Genomic DNA, 18310 nt, shown 5'->3' with positions numbered 1-18310 from the left:
AAAACAAATGTTTCAAATTTTGCGTCCCTCGCACACGCATGCGCACATAATAGGACTCACACAATGCAACACAAATGTAGACATGCTCAGTAGATCATATTATGATAACTAATAAAAAGAACCTTATCAACTATTTCATATTAATGATCTGTTCTTTCATGTATGTTTATTATTAGTAAGTTAAGTCTGAGCAACATACTCATTTAATGAGATGGGTGGGTCTGCTTTTTGGAGCACAACAGCAGCATCATGGGTTTGATCATCAAAATGGCAACTCAGAGATCATCCTCCACATTGAGACATGATCTGTATTTATTTTTGATATATGTCCGTGTGGAAAATGTTGCCTCATATAAGTAGGTTGATCCAAACGGAAATCAGTACATCCATCATTGCTTTGGATAGTCCTGAGCATTCCTCTGCAACTGAAATTTGCAAGTGTGGTTGCGGCAAACATTGCCTTTAAGGTCCAATCACTGGACAGCCCCATCAGCGCGTCCTCCAGGTTGGATGACAGGTGATCCCCAGTTGCCGTGAACAGTTGTCGTATCCAGTCATATCGTTGTGGAGTTGTCTCCTTTGGGAAGTACTTCATAAAGTGATCCAGAAGGCCTTTGAGATGTGAAGTGATAATTCCCGTCATGTTATTGAGATCCAGTTCATTATCTTCCACAAATTCTACCAGCTCGGGAAACAAACCGACATTGCCGCCTGTATTTGTGCCTTGTAGTGATAAGTTGAGTACATTAAGTTTGTCGAATATACACGCCAAATAAGCAAGACTTAACAACCATTTGGGGTCTGTCAGGTAGTCCGTGAGCTGACACCCAGACTTGATCAGGAAAATGCACACCTCATGAAGCAGCTCAAATAGGCGGGTGAGAACTTTCCCCTCGAAAGCCACCTGACCTCGGTATGGAACAGCAGGGCTTCATGTTCCAAGTCCATCTCTTGGCAGAGGGTGGCGAACAGCTTGGTGTTCCCGAGACGTGATTTAATGGAGTTTACTATTTTAATAGCACTTTGGAGAACACGGTTTAACTCTAGATTGAGTGATTTGCCAGCGAGAGCTTCTCTGTGTATAATACAGTGTGTAAAATTAACGTGAGGTGCCACTTGTAAAACTCTCGTTTTTAGTCCTTATTTTACCCAACATTGCTCCTGCACTGTCTGTGCAGACACCGACACACTTGTCCCAAGAGAGGCCCTCCTCTTGTATTTTGGTATCCAGCTTTGTGAAAATGTCATTGCCTGTGCAAGAACCTTCCAAAGCAAAAGAAAATAGCATGTCCTCTTGAAGTGTCCCATTAAAACTATATGATGAATACAAGTAAGTGGGCAGCGTGTGATATATCCATTGATATTTTTCGCCCTTCACTCGTTCAGTAAGCTGACACTTTATATCAACAGCAATGTAATGAATTCACCTAGCAATGGTGTCATTAGATAGCGGGATTGTATGAAGCTCACGGGCCACTTTATCACCATGCATGGCCTGGCACATAGCCACTGCTACCGGCTTGATAAGGGTCTCCCTAATTGTATGTGGCTTTTTGACCTGTGAAATTAGGTATGCTACCTCATATGATGCAATTTGTGCTTTGGGGGGGACTGTGTCTTGCAGAGTTATCACTTGCTTTTGACCATGTATGCTCCTCGTGTTCTTGATTGTTTTCCTCCTTGCTCCCTTTCCCGTAGCCCTAGTCTGTAACCCTCTTGACAGCACCTAGCTTTCACCGTCCAGGATGTAGAATTCTCTTACTGTACTTGTGTAAATTGTAATTGTAATTTGTAAAATGTATTATTTTGAATTGCTATGTTTTAGCTAAGTTGAATTTGTAATGATTGATGCCTTGTACTTCTCTGTATTTTTGCACTTATGTTGTAAGTCGCCCTGGATAAGGGCGTCTGCCAAGAAATAAAAATAATAATAAAAAATAATAATAATGTAGCTCTGCCTCCTTTCGGCAGAAAAAATAATGTCGGTTTATCAACATGAGAGGGATGCTTGGTTTGCAAATGTCTTTTCACTTTCACTGGCTTTAAACTTTTGTGTGCAAGAACCTCTGAGCAAAGAACACATTGGGGATGATGCACATCGTTAATGGTAAAGCACGTGAATACAAACTGTAAAAATTCATCTTGATATTTTCGATGTTTGGATGGCTTGTCGGGCTGGAGGGCCTTACCCTTGTGTTTCTCATTTCCCGTAGGCTTATTTTCATTGGAAGTTGATTGCTTTTCTGATGGAATGCTTTCATCAGCTGTTTGAGAGAGACGGTTGTCATGTAATGTCTTCTCGTTTGCAGAGCTACGTTGTAGGGTATGTATATTTGCTAGCTAACTAAAAGCGTGCACACAGCAAGAACTGTTTAAGTGTTGCTCCGTAGATGTTCTGTTAACCCGCACAAGTTTCAACCAAGCAGTTTTCGTTCTGTAACATGATGTAGTACAGTTTTGTGTCTTTATAGGATTCCCTTCAGTAAATCCCCTCTCTTGGTTTGTGTGCTCTTTAGGGAGTATTATTTGAGCTACAGAAGATAGCTCATGCTGTATTAAATGTCTTGATAATTTATACTAAGGAGAATCAATGTTCTGTTCTGTTTAGTTTTAGTATTTTACTTTAAAACATCATCAATTAATCTAAAACTATTGTACAAAATGTATGTATATAGCAAGCACAATGACAAAGCTCAAAGACTATAATTATTACCAGTTACTTAACAATATCCATCCACCAATTACAATAATTGACAAAAGAAAATACTTACTTTTGGTCCTCCTGTTGATGATTAAACCTTTATTATATGGAAATGAGAGAACACCTTTTTTCAGTTACAGTGAGCTAGTGGCCACCCTGACCCGGCTGACCATATCAGCAGATTTTCCTAATTTCTGCGAAAACATATGAAAATAAATGACTGGAACTGTAATTTTCTTTGTAAAAGCATGTCCTTTGTTGTGCGCCACTGAAAATGTACTGCTCCTTCCAGCAGTTGACTAATAAGTGAATAATCAGTTACAGACATGCTGGGATCACGATAAGACTTTTAAGCTCAATTCTTTTGTTGGTCTTGCCATAACTAACCAAAGTTGCAGACACTTAAGTTGAACTGAAGCATGGCAGAATAATACTAGCATGAGGGACTTTCTTTTAAAATGTATTTGATCCACCCTACACCTACACATGTTTCAGATAACATACATCACACAACATTAAGAAGGATTTATGGTTACATGCAAAAACAATATTTTTCTCCAAAAGCTGGCATTCAATATATTAACAGGGGAAACTGCTGTCCTGAAAGTTTAGGCCACTGGTCGCCAAACCAAGAAAATATGAGTCTTGTAGGTTTTAGAATAATATAACTAATGTAAATGTATTAATTTGTGATGCTTCAAGTAACTTTATCATCATTGATATCAACTGAGGGGAAATCAACATCAGAAGAATAGTATTATGTAACAGCCAAGTTTTTAAACATCGAAATGCCATTACAGTGAATATGAGATTGACTTGTTTAGGTTTCCTCCTAAAAATAAATAAATAAAAATGACAGACATTTTTAAGACAGCTGGAAACGCAATTGAAACGCTACAGCACAGTCATTTGATAAGAAACATTTGCAGTAAAATGCCAGGACAACAGTCTAATTCCCTGTTGATGAAGTTCAAATTCATTGCAACTCTCAGTGTAAACATTTCTTGATATGTCAACAACCTTTACTGCGGATACATAAACGTGGCACACTCAAATTCGAGAGGAACATAATCTACCTTCAGGATAGGGTGAAGCTTGCTTCAAGTACAGCAACACAAAACTGGGGGCTACAGGATCAGCGAAGTTCAGCCTTGTAGACATCTCTTGCCTTGTAGAAGATCCATAGCGATAGGTCATCCAGCTGCATATGGGTTTGTTCCACTGGGCATTTAGAAAGGCAGGAGGATTTAATGTGTGTTTACGACTGGAGCAGATAGCAAGTGTTTACACTGAAGTTTAGCGCACATCCTTCATTAGGAGTAGGGTGATGCTCTCACTGGGTTAAGTATGGAAAGCGAGCAGAGATTTGAAGCAGCCACCTCCGAATGCAACACACTGATTGAGGTGTGAGGATGATAGGTTGCTTTGGTGTGGAAATGGACCAGAATGACTCTGCTTCTGGACTCAGGGTTCATTTGCTTCTCACCTGCAGTTGATTTGACCTCATGTTCACCAAGTATTTGTTTTATAGACATCTTTTGTTAGATGCTAGAACAGATTATTCCTTGGGTGGTGACCAAAAGTCGAATCCCTTAATAGCTTCAGAGAAATTTAAGGTAATTTGATTTATTTGTTTATTCCATAATATTTTTTAAATAACATTTTTCATCTGATTAAAGTGTTTTAGAGCCTTTAAGAGACTCACTATTCAAGATAATACATTTCTGATTTAACTGACTGGTTAAATGCAGGAATGAATGTATGGAAATTGAATCAAGTGACACCTGAGGTGAATTAACAACAACACATGGATCAATATTATAAAAATCATAACTGTTTCCAAAACTCCCAATTAAAAGAAGTCCAAATAAGAGAACAACATTAACTGTAAAAGACCACTTTGTTCTTTTAATCCATGAAACATTTTAAGAAACATCCTACAATTTATACAGAGGATATATACATGGTCTCAGGTTTGGTCAAATGTTTTCTTGGCATGCATTTTTTTTTATACAAAACAATTATATACACAGACATTTGAAGTCTTTTTGTAAAGGGAAATTTACATTTGGAAGCTCAAATTAACAGCTGAAGAACTGATAAGAAACTTTTTTTTTTTTTTTTTACAAGAGGGTGTAGAAAAACTGGCACAGTTTTACAGAGCACATTTGTTTAGTGAGGTGAAAAGGAGTGGAATGTCTATGTATTTTACCAAAAAAGGCATGTCAGTGATATATACAAGTACAAGGATCGCAGCTTATTTCATTGATCACAGTAACAGTCAGTACACTCTTAAAAATACAGAAGTCTACACGATACAACAGAATGACAAGTGAATGCGACAACTGTTTCTTAAGATGTTGAGAACACAGAAGAGTAGGGTTACTTGAAATATTAGAAAACAATTGTTTAGCTATCAGGACTTGCAAGACAGGGGTTATTCATTTAATCCTTCAGTAAAAGAACACAAAACCAGTTCCAGATCTGAATCCATTATCTCAGATTAAGACATTAATTTAAATTATAGTTCAGTCCTAGATATAATGAAACAAACTGGAGTGGGGTCAAATAATTCAACTGCAAAGTTCAGTTGGCCATCAGTACCTAAGGTCTACTCAGAGTGAATAAAATTTGATCTTGCAAGAGTTAGATCATCCCTTCTCATCCTCTTTAGGGGAGTGACTACATGAGGAATTGAGCCAATTTCTAGGGAACAGGTAATGAAAACAAGTAATTCATTCATAAAAATGAATTCAGAATGAAGAATTATAATAATTATTATTCAGTTTGAAACAACCGGAACTAAAGAACTCTGAAAAATCCCAAACTTTCTTCTTGGAAAATAAATACACATAAGATAATGCATGTAAAACATTCTAATGCCAACATATTAGTAGTCTTTAAGGTAGTGTTATTTTTTATCATTCAAACTGAAATAAGATTTCCTATACAAATAAACCAGTGTTCAATATACAGTACTGTGAACTGGTAATAATTAAACTGGAAAATAAAAATTAAAGCATGTCCTGTAAAAAGCAAAAGTAAGTCATGCTTAATGCAAATCTAGTACATTTTTATTCTCCTTGTGTGCAACTCTTTTAATACCCTAACATAGAAAACAAAAAGAACTACTAATGAAGAAAAAATTATAATATTGGTTCATACTCATGGGAAACTGGTGTTTATTAATCAAAGACTGAGAGTTCATATTTTTGGAATGTTTTAAGTTTTGTTGTATATTAGGATGGACCGATTACCTAAATAACTTGAATTTTAACTGCAGAAATATATTTTGAATGGTATTAATTACCTAAAGATTGTGATTACTCTAATGATTTTTGTGTTTGATTTGGCACTGGTCATTAATAAGAGAGCGAGAGATGTTACCTAGGGAAATAAAATAAAATAAACACACATAATATAGTCCTTTCTTGATAGATTGGGACAATGAATTGGCACACCAATGAGGATTGTTTAAGAATACCCAAATTATTTCATAGCCTTGGTTATAATCCACAATTAGGCATACATGCACAATATTGTTTCATTACTTAAATCACTAAACACATTTTTCAGTAGTAACATTAGATATTGTGGCTTATTGAAAACGAAGTATAAGGCACATCTGTCAGTAAGCTAAGGTAAGGCCCTGAAATAAAAAAGAAAGAATGCCTATATCTAGTAGAAAACAATTCTGCATTTACCATTACCTATTATAGCTCTGATGGTAATGAATCCTGAGTGACAGATAAAGTTGCATTTGGTACTTTGAATACACTCCCACAAGGAAAATTAACCACGACAACTCCATTTCCATATTCCTCACACACAATTTCAGCACAAAGCAACAAACTGTTCCTCACATGGGGCAACAAAAGGAAAGGACGCTATCGACTTGCCTAGAAAAGATGTAGAGAATAAAAATACAATGAAATGCCATTCTTTACTGGAATAGAACCCATTTGTTCTTACTTAACAGAAAAGGAAAACAGACTTATTTATACCATAACAATACAGCGGCGGTAATTAACTAACAAAGATGAAAGGTCCACTGCCTAGGCTGAAATTTTAGCTGATTTCAAGTGTGGAGAAGGTATCTGAATTAAAGGTTAAGCTGACTGATTCATGAGTAGAAACGTGCACCATCGATTAACGATTAACAGTAGCAAAACGGGTGAATACCAATAAATAAATAATATGGGGCATTACAATACCATGACAAGTGAAGCTGTTTTCCCATTTGTGGGTTGATGCACAGCTAGAAAATTAAAAAAGACAGGGCATCCCTACATCACAATGGGACGCATTATCCGCTTGTCACGTTGTCATGTAGTTTGGCATCTATAACAAAGGTTATATTGATATATTCAGTGTTTGAGGTTACACTAAGCACAGTGGTAATGTCAGGGAAATGAGAGCTGGGCCCTTTACTTCCCGTATATTTCAATGCTTTCTCTCTTCACCAGTGCTGAAATATGCAATAAGCCATAGGTGACACGCCTTGCCGAGCTGAACTGAGAAACACTGCCTTAGATTGCTCCGATGCATTTTTCCCTACATGTCTGATCTTGATTTGACAGCATGCCAGGATGAAGCAATGCTAAAAAAATGAGCTCAGAAACATATTCTAAGGACAAATAGCCACATATTAAACAAAACAAACCTTTGCCTATTTAAAAAACAGTATAAAATGTCTGATATTAAATGCAATCCTAATTTTATACTTGCTCTTAAACCGTGCTGCTCATTATTTGACCTAAATGGAAGCTGTATGTGAAAATCTTCATAATGTATGGAATTCAAGTAATGGATGTTCATAGAAAATAAGTCATTAAGGCTTTTAAATTATTATACAAATATGAAAGCACTGTGACATACAGCTCACAAGTGACATACGCAACATGTGGATTACTAATGGCAATTTCAGTCACATTAACTCTAACATTGAATGGACTAGGCTGCTATTGGCACAGCTGTAAAAGATAAACCAAACAATACAAAATTAAGTAAATATCTATTGATTTTGTCTTTTAATAAGACAATGAGACATTACAAGTTTCTACCACAGCCTTTTAATTTAATTCCTCTCATATATTTTTATCAGTAGAACCCCTCAGGGAGAATGGTTTTCCTTTTATAATTTACCATAAAAAAACAATAAAACATACTTGAGAGGGGAGGCTTCTCCTCCAAAAAACAATAAAATAAGATACATTTTTTTAAAGAATATTAAGAGCCCTTCAACATCATGAGATGTTTATTTCAAGTTTATATATTTTTTAACTGGGCGTGTCCAGGATCACAATAAAAATAATAAAAAAATTCATGAATTAGTTTGAGTGAATGAGATTGTGCTATTTGAGAGGTAATGTTTTTTCACGGAATAGTATTTAGAATTCAGATTTAAGAGTATGTATATGTAGCTGTAAGAGAATATTATAAATATATATAAATATTTACAGTAAGGGAAAAAAGTATTTGATCCCCTGCTGATTTTGTACGTTTGCCCACTGACAAAGAAATGATCAGTCTATAATTTTAATGGTAGGTGTATTTTAACAGTGAGAGACAGAATAACAGCAAACAAATCCAGAAAAACGCATTTCAAAAAAGATATAAATTGATTTGCATGTTAATGAGGGAAATAAGTATTTGATCCCCTATCAATCAGCAAGATTTCTGGCTCCCAGGTGTCTTTTATACGGGTAATGAGCTGAGATTAGGAGCACTCTCTTAAAGGGAGTGCTCCTAATCTCAGCTCGTTACCTGTATAAAAGACACCTGTCCACAGAAGCAATCAATCAATCAGATTCCAAACTCTCCACCATGGCCAAGACAAAAGAGCTGTCCAAGGATGTCAGGGACAAGATTGTAGACCTACACAAGGCTGGAATGGGCTACAAGACCATCGCCAAGCAGCTTGGTGAGAAGGTGACAACAGCTGGTGTGATTATTCGCAAATGGAAGAAACACAAAATAACTGTCAGTTTCCCTCGGTCTGGGGCTCCATGCAAAATCTCACCTCGTGGAGTTTCAATGATCATGAGAACGGTGAGGAATCAGCCCAGAACTACACGGGAGGATCTTGTTAATGATCTCAAGGCAGCTGGGACCATAGTCGCCAAGAAAACAATTGGTAACACACTACACCGTGAAGGACTGAAATCCTGCAGCGCCCGCAAGGTCCTCCTGCTCAAGAAAGCACATGTACAGGCCCGTCTGAACTTTGCCAGTGAACATCTGAATGATTCAGAGGAGAACTGGGTGAAAGTGTTGTGGTCAGTTGAGACCAAAATCGAGCTCTTTGGCATCAACTCAACTCGCCGTGTTTGGAGGAGGAGGAATGACCCCAAGAACACCATCCCCACCGTCAAACATGGAGGTGGAAACATTATGCTTTGGGGGTGTTTTTCTGCTAAGGGGACAGGACAACTACACCGCATCAAATGGACGATGGACGGGGCCATGTACCATCAAATCTTGGGTGAGAACCTCCTTCCCTCAGCCAGGGCATTGAAAATGGGTCATGGATGGATATTCCAGCATGACAATGACCCAAAACACACAGCCAAGGCAACAAAGGAGTGGCTCAAGAAGAAGCACATTAAGGTCCTGGAGTGGCCTAGCCAGTCTCCAGACCTTAATCCCATAGAAAATCTGTGGAGGGAGCTGAAGGTTCGAGTTGCCAAACGTCAGCCTCGAAACCTTAATGACTTGGAGAGGATCTGCAAAGAGGAGTGGGACAAAATCCCTCCTGAGATGTGTGCAAACCTGGTGGCCAACTACAAGAAACGTCTGACCTCTGTGATTGCCAACAAGGGTTTTGCCACCAAGTACTAAGTCGAAGGGGTCAAATACTTATTTCCCTCATTAACATGCAAATCAATTTATAACTTTTTTGAAATGCGTTTTTCTGGACTTTTTTGTTGTTATTCTGTCTCTCACAGTTAAAATACACCTACCATTAAAATTATAGACTGATCATTTCTTTGTCAGTGGGCAAACGTACAAAATCAGCAGGGGATCAAATACTTTTTTCCCTCACTGTATATATATATATATATATATATATATATATATATATATATATATATATATATATATATATATACACACACACACAGTACTTTGCAAAAGTTTTAGGCAGGTGTGAAAAAATGCTGTAAAGTAAGAATGCTTTCAAAAATACACGTTAATAGATTATATTTATCAATTTACTAAATGCAAAGTGAGTAAACAAAACAGTGACAGGTATGGCCCCCACAGAGCCCTGATCTCAACATCATCGAGTCTGTCTGGGATTACACGAAGAGAGAGAAGCAACTGAGGTGCCTAAATCCACAGAAGAACTGTGGTTAGTTCTCCAAGATGTTTGGGCCAACCTACCTGCCGAGTTCCTTCAAAAGCTGTGTGCAAGTGAACCTAGAAGAATTGATGCTGTTTTGAAGGCAAAGGGTGGTCACACCAAATATTGATTTGATGTAGATTTTTCTTCTGTTCACTCACTTTGCATTTAGTTAATTGATAAATATAATCTATTAACATGTCTATTTTTGAAAGCATTCTGACTTTACAGCATTTTTTCACACCTGCCTCAAACTTTTGCACAGCACTGTATATATACATATTTGCCAACATCCCCTTTTGAGAAATGTTGTGAAGTATACCTTGAACCAAAGCACAGTCAATCTCTCAAAAAAAGAAATACTGACTTCATTATCAATCTTAGAACGATTTTGCCTAGCAATGGCAGGACAGGGCTTAATAAGTATTGGCAGTTAAAATATCGATTTAGATTACCAACACTATAAGGCCAAAGAAGGACTCTGAATTTCAATGTATATTTATCAGTAATCCCTGATAACGAGTTCCTCCTTCCACTCAAAGTTGTCATTCCAGTTTAATGCAGAATTAATGCTTCTAAGAGAACCCTAAAATTTCATGTTTACACAAAATGACTTACCCTAAATTCAACTAATAGTTTGTAGTTAAAAATGTAAACGTATAAATATATATATAAATGTTTATGCAACTAGCATTCCAGGGTCTAAGGCAGGAAAAAGGATTACTGTCTGGAAATAAATGCTCCCTCTTTAGTTTAAAAGTCTACTATACAATTTAAATGTCATAATCAAAATTGTACTAAATTAAAATTAAATAACAAATAACAACGAACAAGTTATGTACATTTCTTATTTTCAAAAGCATAAGATAAAATTACAAAAAATAAAAAAACTATACCCACATAAACATATGTATGTATGTATGTATATGTAAAAACATATATTACAACAGTCAAACTAAATGCAAATGAACATTTACTAAACTCACCTGAAAAAGGTTCAACATTTAAAATAAAAACACAGCTTCTCCATGTACTTAGTTTAATTGCCGAATTCTTCAATGTAATGGCCAAGGAACATTATTAAATGCCATAATGAAAGATACTTGCAATGTAAACGGAGAATAAAAAGTAAAGGAATCTGGCAAAAAAATATCTGATATTCCTATTGTTTTCTGAAGGCTTTCGAAATGTTCATGTACTCTATTTTAAGATAGGCAACACATTATGGCTTCAGTATTTCAGGTTACAAGAATTAAAACATATTTGTTGTATTTAAATTCCTTGTTTTAAAGATATAGAAATTAAAGTAAGACTTGAATAAATTTCCCACTGCACTATGGCTCCACAAATAAGTTTTCCAATTGCAATTTTCTTTACAGCTTGTTTCACCTCTTACACAGTGGTAAGCACTTAGTGTATGCACTACGATGACTATTTCTTGGCAGTAAGAAAAATTAAAAATAATAATATAGAAAACATTCCTCTTGGGGTCTGAAAAGGATTTGCAAATTCTGCAACTGGCATGATGAATGAAGCAGTTCAGACTGAAAGTAGATTGTGGTAAGATGTCATTATACTGCAGAAAGCTGTGTTGGTCTTGATGTTGGCAAATCTAGAAGTGCTTGAACCGTTATGCCGACTTTCACCAGTCCTCTTTCTTCTAAAATATGATGGGGCAAACACAACTTATCCTGAGTGAAAAATTGGGAAGAAAGACAAAGCAAACATTTCAGAATACCTGCTTTGTTTCAGTGGCAGAGAAAATCTGTATTACAGCTCATCTAAACAGGATGACTACATGTCATGTTATGAAGCTTGTTTTGTATCAAGAAAGTTAACATTGATCTATGAAAAGGTGAGGGGTGGGGTTGGGGGATGGGAAACACTGGTAAAAGACATGAAAAGAGAACGTTTCATAAAAACATTGTCCACATAGAACAAAAACAACCACTGAGATTACCTGTGGCACACCCAGCTTCTTGCATGCTTCCAAGAAATTTTCCACATTTCTTCTGCACTTTGCCATGCTTAACTTAGGCTGAAAAGGAAGGAAAAATACTATAGAAAAACAAACAAGATTCTTTCAGAACCCTGCAGGATACATTACAAAGTTTTTCTTATTTTTTATTTTTTGCATCTGTCTTTAAAATAAATACAGAACCCTACTAGGATGCATGTTGTAACATTTTAGGAAGAGGTCACTATAAACCCAATGGGGTGGAGTGCACTAACATTTAGATTACAAATCTCCTTTGAAAAACTTTCAGGAATGGAAAATAGTATTCACAAAACAAACATTGTCTCCTTGTGTACCATATCCTTTAACACATGAATGGGTTTGCCTTTAACAACAGTACTAAATTCAGTAAATGGTGATAAATAAAAACATTCATTCATGTTTTGTGTATCCTGTGATATCACTGGATTTCCTCTGCACTTTTAAGACGTTCGTTTGACCTTTCACAACACATTTTCACAGTTTTGTTAGTTCTTTGTTTCATTTATCTTTCGTCATCCAAACAAAAACAAATATGCCTATTAGTTACTAACTTCTTCAGGAAATTTCAGGATTTTCGATTTATACTGCCAATATTGATATTTGAACAGCTGAACTGGGCTTTAAGTGCTCTTGAAATCTCATGTAATCTGCAGAGGTACATTTCTGTTTCTGGAGCTTTTGATAGAAACATGCCTTGTCAAAGATTGAAAAGCCCAGGTCTTTTGAGAAGAAATAAAACCAGAACTCACCACTGCAGGAGAAGGTACATGAATACTGGCCACAGATCGAGGTCTAATGTGATTGGCTAAATGACAAAGGACAACACCATCCATCAATGCTGCCCCTACGTCATCTGGCAACAGGACTTTCAACCTGGACTCAAGATTCTGTACAAAGAACAAACAGGAGGAAAAAATACCATGATTACTTTTTCATAGCAAAGGTTCACAGCAAAAATTCAACAGTATAGTTGACAAAAAAATACATGAAAAATGTCAGTCATCAAATCAAGGTCTACTCAGTAATTAAAGAGTCCAGGTCAAGAAAATACTAATATGCATATGTCAATCCATCCAACTTCTTATCTATCCATGTATTTGTATATGTAGGCCTTTGCTATAGCATCCAGAATCCAGTGGGAAAGGGCCTTATACAGCGTCTGCACATACAAACCGCAGACAAGAATTTCCAGGCTTCAGCTCCGAGCAAAATCCTGCTGCCCCACTGTTGTACACTCCAGCTCCACTCTGAGCTCCAAAGCCCTGATTCATGATGTTTGTTTTGGCGAGATACACCAATGCTGACCAAATGCTTTTCTAAAGGCTCACTTTAGCAGTTAAGACATGTTTCTAAGACTATGTTCAGTGCAGTTGGTAGTAGAGTTGAGCACTTATCACACATGAACTTTCGTGAATTAAAGTAGCCTTGGGCAGACATTCTCTGATTGATACCCTAAAGACCAGTTAAACCAGTTTGCAAACTGATCATGTTCTTATTCAACTATGTTTTTTTTACGTACATGTCGAAGTTGTCGGATCTGTTCCATTTCTTCCCTCAAATGCTCCATTTTCCTCCTCATTGTAAATCCTGGATCTGCAGCAGTATACTCCTGACGGCTACCTCGAGAAAAGGCTGCCAAATGGAAAAAAAAGAAACCAAAACATCAAACCACAAAGGCAAATGGAGCAGAATTAAGGATCTTGTATAGCTATTCAACAAACCCATTAAAGTGGTATTGTGCATATCCTATTATGGATGTATTCTGCTATAAAAGGTGCAGCTTGCTGAATCTTTCATAAAGCAAGCCTATAAACCTTTCAGCTCATAAAGTTAAAAAGTTCATAGTGTGTTAAAATACTTAATGGATGAAGAAATGGAAAAACATTACACACTTAGTGAGATTATACATGGGATATCAAGAAATTAAAGCATGAGAGTAATACATAAATAAACACACACTCAAGAAAACCAGATAAAGCCATAAATAAATCAATAAGCCATGAACATGGGTGAAATGATTAATATAACATGTATAGTAGGGAAGTACAACAAGGGAGAAAGTCCAAGAAAATAGTAGCTACATAATGCTTTGCATCTGCAAGAGTTAATAACAATAACATGGGACGTGAATAAGAAGGGAAAAAAAGTTTGTAATGTGTTGATGGTTCCCATACAGTGACTGCTATTTAATATGATGTAGAAAGATCTTCCTGTCTTTCTTAGTCTGAGACACCAATTTATTTTCTTCTGTTCCCATAGTATAACAAAAGCATTTATGGAATTAGCATACCACATATAAAAACAAGTGTGAACAACTGATTGCTGATGGCAATACTACAGGATGAATCAATGTTTTTTCTCTTCAGAGTCTCTACAATGCCAATTAAATATTTTGTAATAAGTGACTTCATCCGTCTTCCCGTATTTCTTAGCGTCTCAGATATTCCTGTCTTTCTTGGGAGGTGTCACTCTAATTGTTTACTTAGTCATATGACAGCATAGACTATAGATTAAATTAAAACATTTAAAGCAAAATCTGACAATGAATGCAAACACCAGATTCATGCCAAACAAAGCTAACAAATTTTGCTAGTGGGTATAAAATAGTCTCACTTCAGTGGTGCAATAAAAAGCATGGAAGGAGAGAATATGTGAGAATACACTGATGCCCGGACTGAGCTGCAATATTATAATCGTTGCTATGACAATTGACCATTTCCTCAGCTGACTTCAACAAATAAGTAAATTGTGCTGCATGATCTTGGAAGGAAATTGTATTTGTAAGTATCTCTGCATGCAAAATAATCCATATATGCGGCATTCCCCAGTGAAATTACTTAAATAGAAAGACTTTCAACCCTTGAGATACTGTATATGGAATCCGTAAAGGGACATTGTGAAAAAAAAAATGCTTTTTCCATTTAAGTTAGTACTTATTCACTACACTACATTAATATGTTGAAAAAAATGAAAGAAGATAAAATACCATTTGTGATGCTTCTGGCTCTACAGTTGCAGAGAAGAGTTAGGTCGCATTGGGATCAGTGGGAATTTGCAGATCTGTGGAAATCTGTGCTACAAGAAAGTGACCTTACTTCCTTCTGCCTAATTGAGGATGTACTGTGATTGCCCAATGAGACAAACCTACCCACAATCTACCACATGATAAATATATAAATGTCACGTACACACATGGTAAGTTTCACATGTGCACACAACAGTTTCTTGTGCCCACAAGAAGATAAACTAATAAATTAATCCAAGGCCATTTTTGTATCCACACCAAATACATTTTGAAGAAACTGTAAATAAAGATGATAAATGTATGACAAGTTAGTAGATTGACAGTCATTTGTGAACATTCTTTCTATTATTTAAATAGACGCCCAGAGCAATATTCTTACCTGATCTTGGCTTCAGACCAAACACTGTAAGTGTGCTGTAATCACTAGAGCGAATTCCATCCTGTAGAAAAAATAATAATAACTGACTCTAGTGAAACTATGAACACCTTTCAAAGCTCTGTTGTGACGTGTCCCCTTTACCCCTATATATACACCGATCAGCCATAACATTATGACCACCTGCCTAATATTGTGTAGGTCCCCCTTTTTCCGCCTAAACAGCCCTGACCCGTCAAGGCATGGAATCCACTAGACCTCTGAAGGTGTGCTGTGGTATCTGGCACCAAGACGTTAGCAGCAGATCCTTTAAGTCCTGTAAGTTGCGAGGTGGGGCCTCCATGGATCGGACTTGTTTGTCCAGCACATCCCACAGATGCTCGATTGGATTGAGATCTGGGGAATTTGGAGACCAAGTCAACACCTTGAACTCGTGATTCATCAGACCAGGCCACCTTCTTCCATTGCTCCGTGGTCCAGTTCTGATGCTCATGTGCCCATTGTAGGTGCTTTCGGCAGTGGACAGGGGTCAGCGTGGGCACCCTGACTGGTCTGCGGCTACGCAGCCCCATACGCAACAAACTGCGATGCACTGTGTGTTCTGACACCTTTCTATCAGAACCAGCATTCACTTTTTCAGCAATTTGAGCTACAGTAGCGCTTCTGTTGGATCGGACCACATGGGCCAGCCTTCGCTCTCCACGTGCATCAATGAGCCTTGGCCGCCCATGACCCTGTCGCCAGTTCACCGCTTTTCCTTCCTTGGACCACTTTTGATAGGTACTGACCACTGCAGACCGGGAACACCCCACAAGAGCTGCAGTTTTGGAGATGCTCTGACCCAGTCGTCTAGCCATCACAATTTGGCCCTTGTCAAAGTCGCTCAGATCCTTACGCTTGCCCATTTTTCCTGCTTCTAACACATCAACTTTGAGGACAAAATATTCACTTGCTGCCTAATACATCCCACCCACTGACAGGTGCCATGATAACGAGATTATCAGTGTTATTCACTTCACCTGTCAGTGGTCATAATGTTATGGCTGATCGGTGTATAGATATATGATTGAAAGAGTGAAAATATTATAATGGCAATAGACCGGACACATTGCAAGAAGAACAGACCACAGATGAATGAAAGAAGCTGCAGAATGAATTTCAATAGAATGCCTAGAAGACAACCACATAAAAGTTGGGAAGATGAAATAAAAAGCTTTGCTGGCATGACCTGGAAAAGAGTTAGCAGTCAACATGAAGTAAGGAAAAATTGTTAAATGTACTTTTTTTTTTCTTTTTCTTTTTTTAATATCAAAAGGGTAAAATGCAATTTAAAAAGTTGCAATATGGCCATTCTATCTCAGCTTCAAATCCTTTGACAAAAGTAAAACACTTTCATAAGGTGCAGTATCCTGTGGGAAAGAAACACAGGCTAAAATTACATACTTAAGTATCCCATGTCTGAACTTCAGTGGGGAAAAAATCAACCCACTTATAGTATGACTTTTGTTAAGGTTTATTATTATTATTATTTTAATAAATAAAGCTGTGTTCAAGGTTCTGGTTTTCCAAAAGAGACAGAACAGGAAGCAAACCAACAAAAACAAAACATTAAAACCTAGATTGTCTGCTAATGGAAGTCCACAAAACCATTTATTGAGTGAATAGTTTATAAAAATGCTTTGCGGTATTTAATACTTAAACATTAAATCCCCATTAAAAAAACATTTAGTGACTTTATGCCAGATAATGAAGGAGGTCTGGCTATAATACATCAGTTGTGGATTGTACCAGGTTGTCCCTATTCTACTTGTACGATCCCTGCAGGCTACCCAAATGGAGATGCGTTGATGTCTAGCAGCCGACAGCAGCTGAATGGAACCAAGGACAACTCGTTATTTCTGGATTTAAAGCAGCCTTTCCTTCACTTTTCAATTGCTGTCATCCTGTGTTTCCACAAATGTAGGAGATGACGCATTTCCTGTATTATGGATTGTTTTCCCCCAACATTATCCTAACGTTTAAAAGATAAGCCCTAATGTACTGCCAACGATGATATTGTCAGATGTAACTTGTGGATCAGATCATTTGTTTAACAGATTAAACAAACAACCTGAGGGGAAAACCCACCAAAACAATGTGTAATTCAATGTTCTATGCTGGTCAGTACAAATGAATGTTTTTTCCTCCTTTAAAAAAAATGTCTTTATAAATCATATCTTTGTCCTTGCAACATTCGCAATGCTCCAATTACAGTAATCCTACCATTGTGTATCTGCAGGTCCCAACTTGCATGAAACGCAGGAGACACAATTCTGTCTTTTATTTCACCTTTTAACTTTAGCCTCTAACTCCTTTACACATTGCTCATGACACTGCATGTTGCTAGGCTGTAAATGAGATCCTCTTATTATGTCTGGTTCATAACATTACACCTAACCTCTCTCACACACACAGTCATTTGCATCCCTGAACAAATGCTTGTGTGTGGTTGAAGTCCACCACCATAGGGTACTTTCGAATGCAATATGGATTATATTAAAATATGTATCAGTGTCTATCATCCAGTCCTCAGTTCATTTTCCTCCTTGCTCACTTCTCCAGTCGTATTTAAACAGATGTTTCTCCGTGTTGTTTCCAATTAATTGTCTGCTATCCAAAACCTTTGTTTGTGAATCTTTTTCTTCCAGTCATTTCTATTCATTCCAATCTAAATAATGACCTACTTGAGAATCAAAAAATGATTTATGTGCTGATTTACAAGCAGCAGAAAGTGGCTGCTAACATTGAATTAGACCATGATAGGGTACTAGTCATGTGTGGTTATGTTGAAGTTTTGATTTGGTCTACTTGTTTGAAATGACAAC

General features: G+C 37.0%; 1 protein-coding gene across 2 annotated transcripts in view; it reads right to left on the bottom strand.

Annotated features, from left to right (window-relative positions):
• Nucleotides 1-10290: 10290 nt before the first annotated feature.
• lrch2 (leucine-rich repeats and calponin homology (CH) domain containing 2) overlaps nt 10291-18310 on the bottom strand; it is a 57311-nt gene continuing 49291 nt past the window's right edge. For both annotated transcript variants that reach the window (XM_066714945.1, XM_066714946.1), the window contains 5 exons: nt 15450-15510; nt 13565-13677; nt 12795-12932; nt 12007-12084; nt 10291-11737 (listed from right to left, as the gene is read on the bottom strand). In XM_066714945.1, the coding sequence (XP_066571042.1) occupies nt 11618-11737; nt 12007-12084; nt 12795-12932; nt 13565-13677; nt 15450-15510 (510 nt within the window). In that variant the 3' untranslated portion in view covers nt 10291-11617. The remainder of the gene's footprint in view (nt 11738-12006; nt 12085-12794; nt 12933-13564; nt 13678-15449; nt 15511-18310) is intronic.

The sequence above is a fragment of the Amia ocellicauda genome, chromosome 10, assembly GCF_036373705.1.
Source record: "Amia ocellicauda isolate fAmiCal2 chromosome 10, fAmiCal2.hap1, whole genome shotgun sequence".
In the NCBI taxonomy this organism is placed as follows: Eukaryota; Metazoa; Chordata; class Actinopteri; order Amiiformes; family Amiidae; genus Amia; species Amia ocellicauda.
The sequence above is the reverse complement of the archived record's forward strand: the minus strand, read 5'-3'. Positions and strand labels throughout refer to the sequence as shown.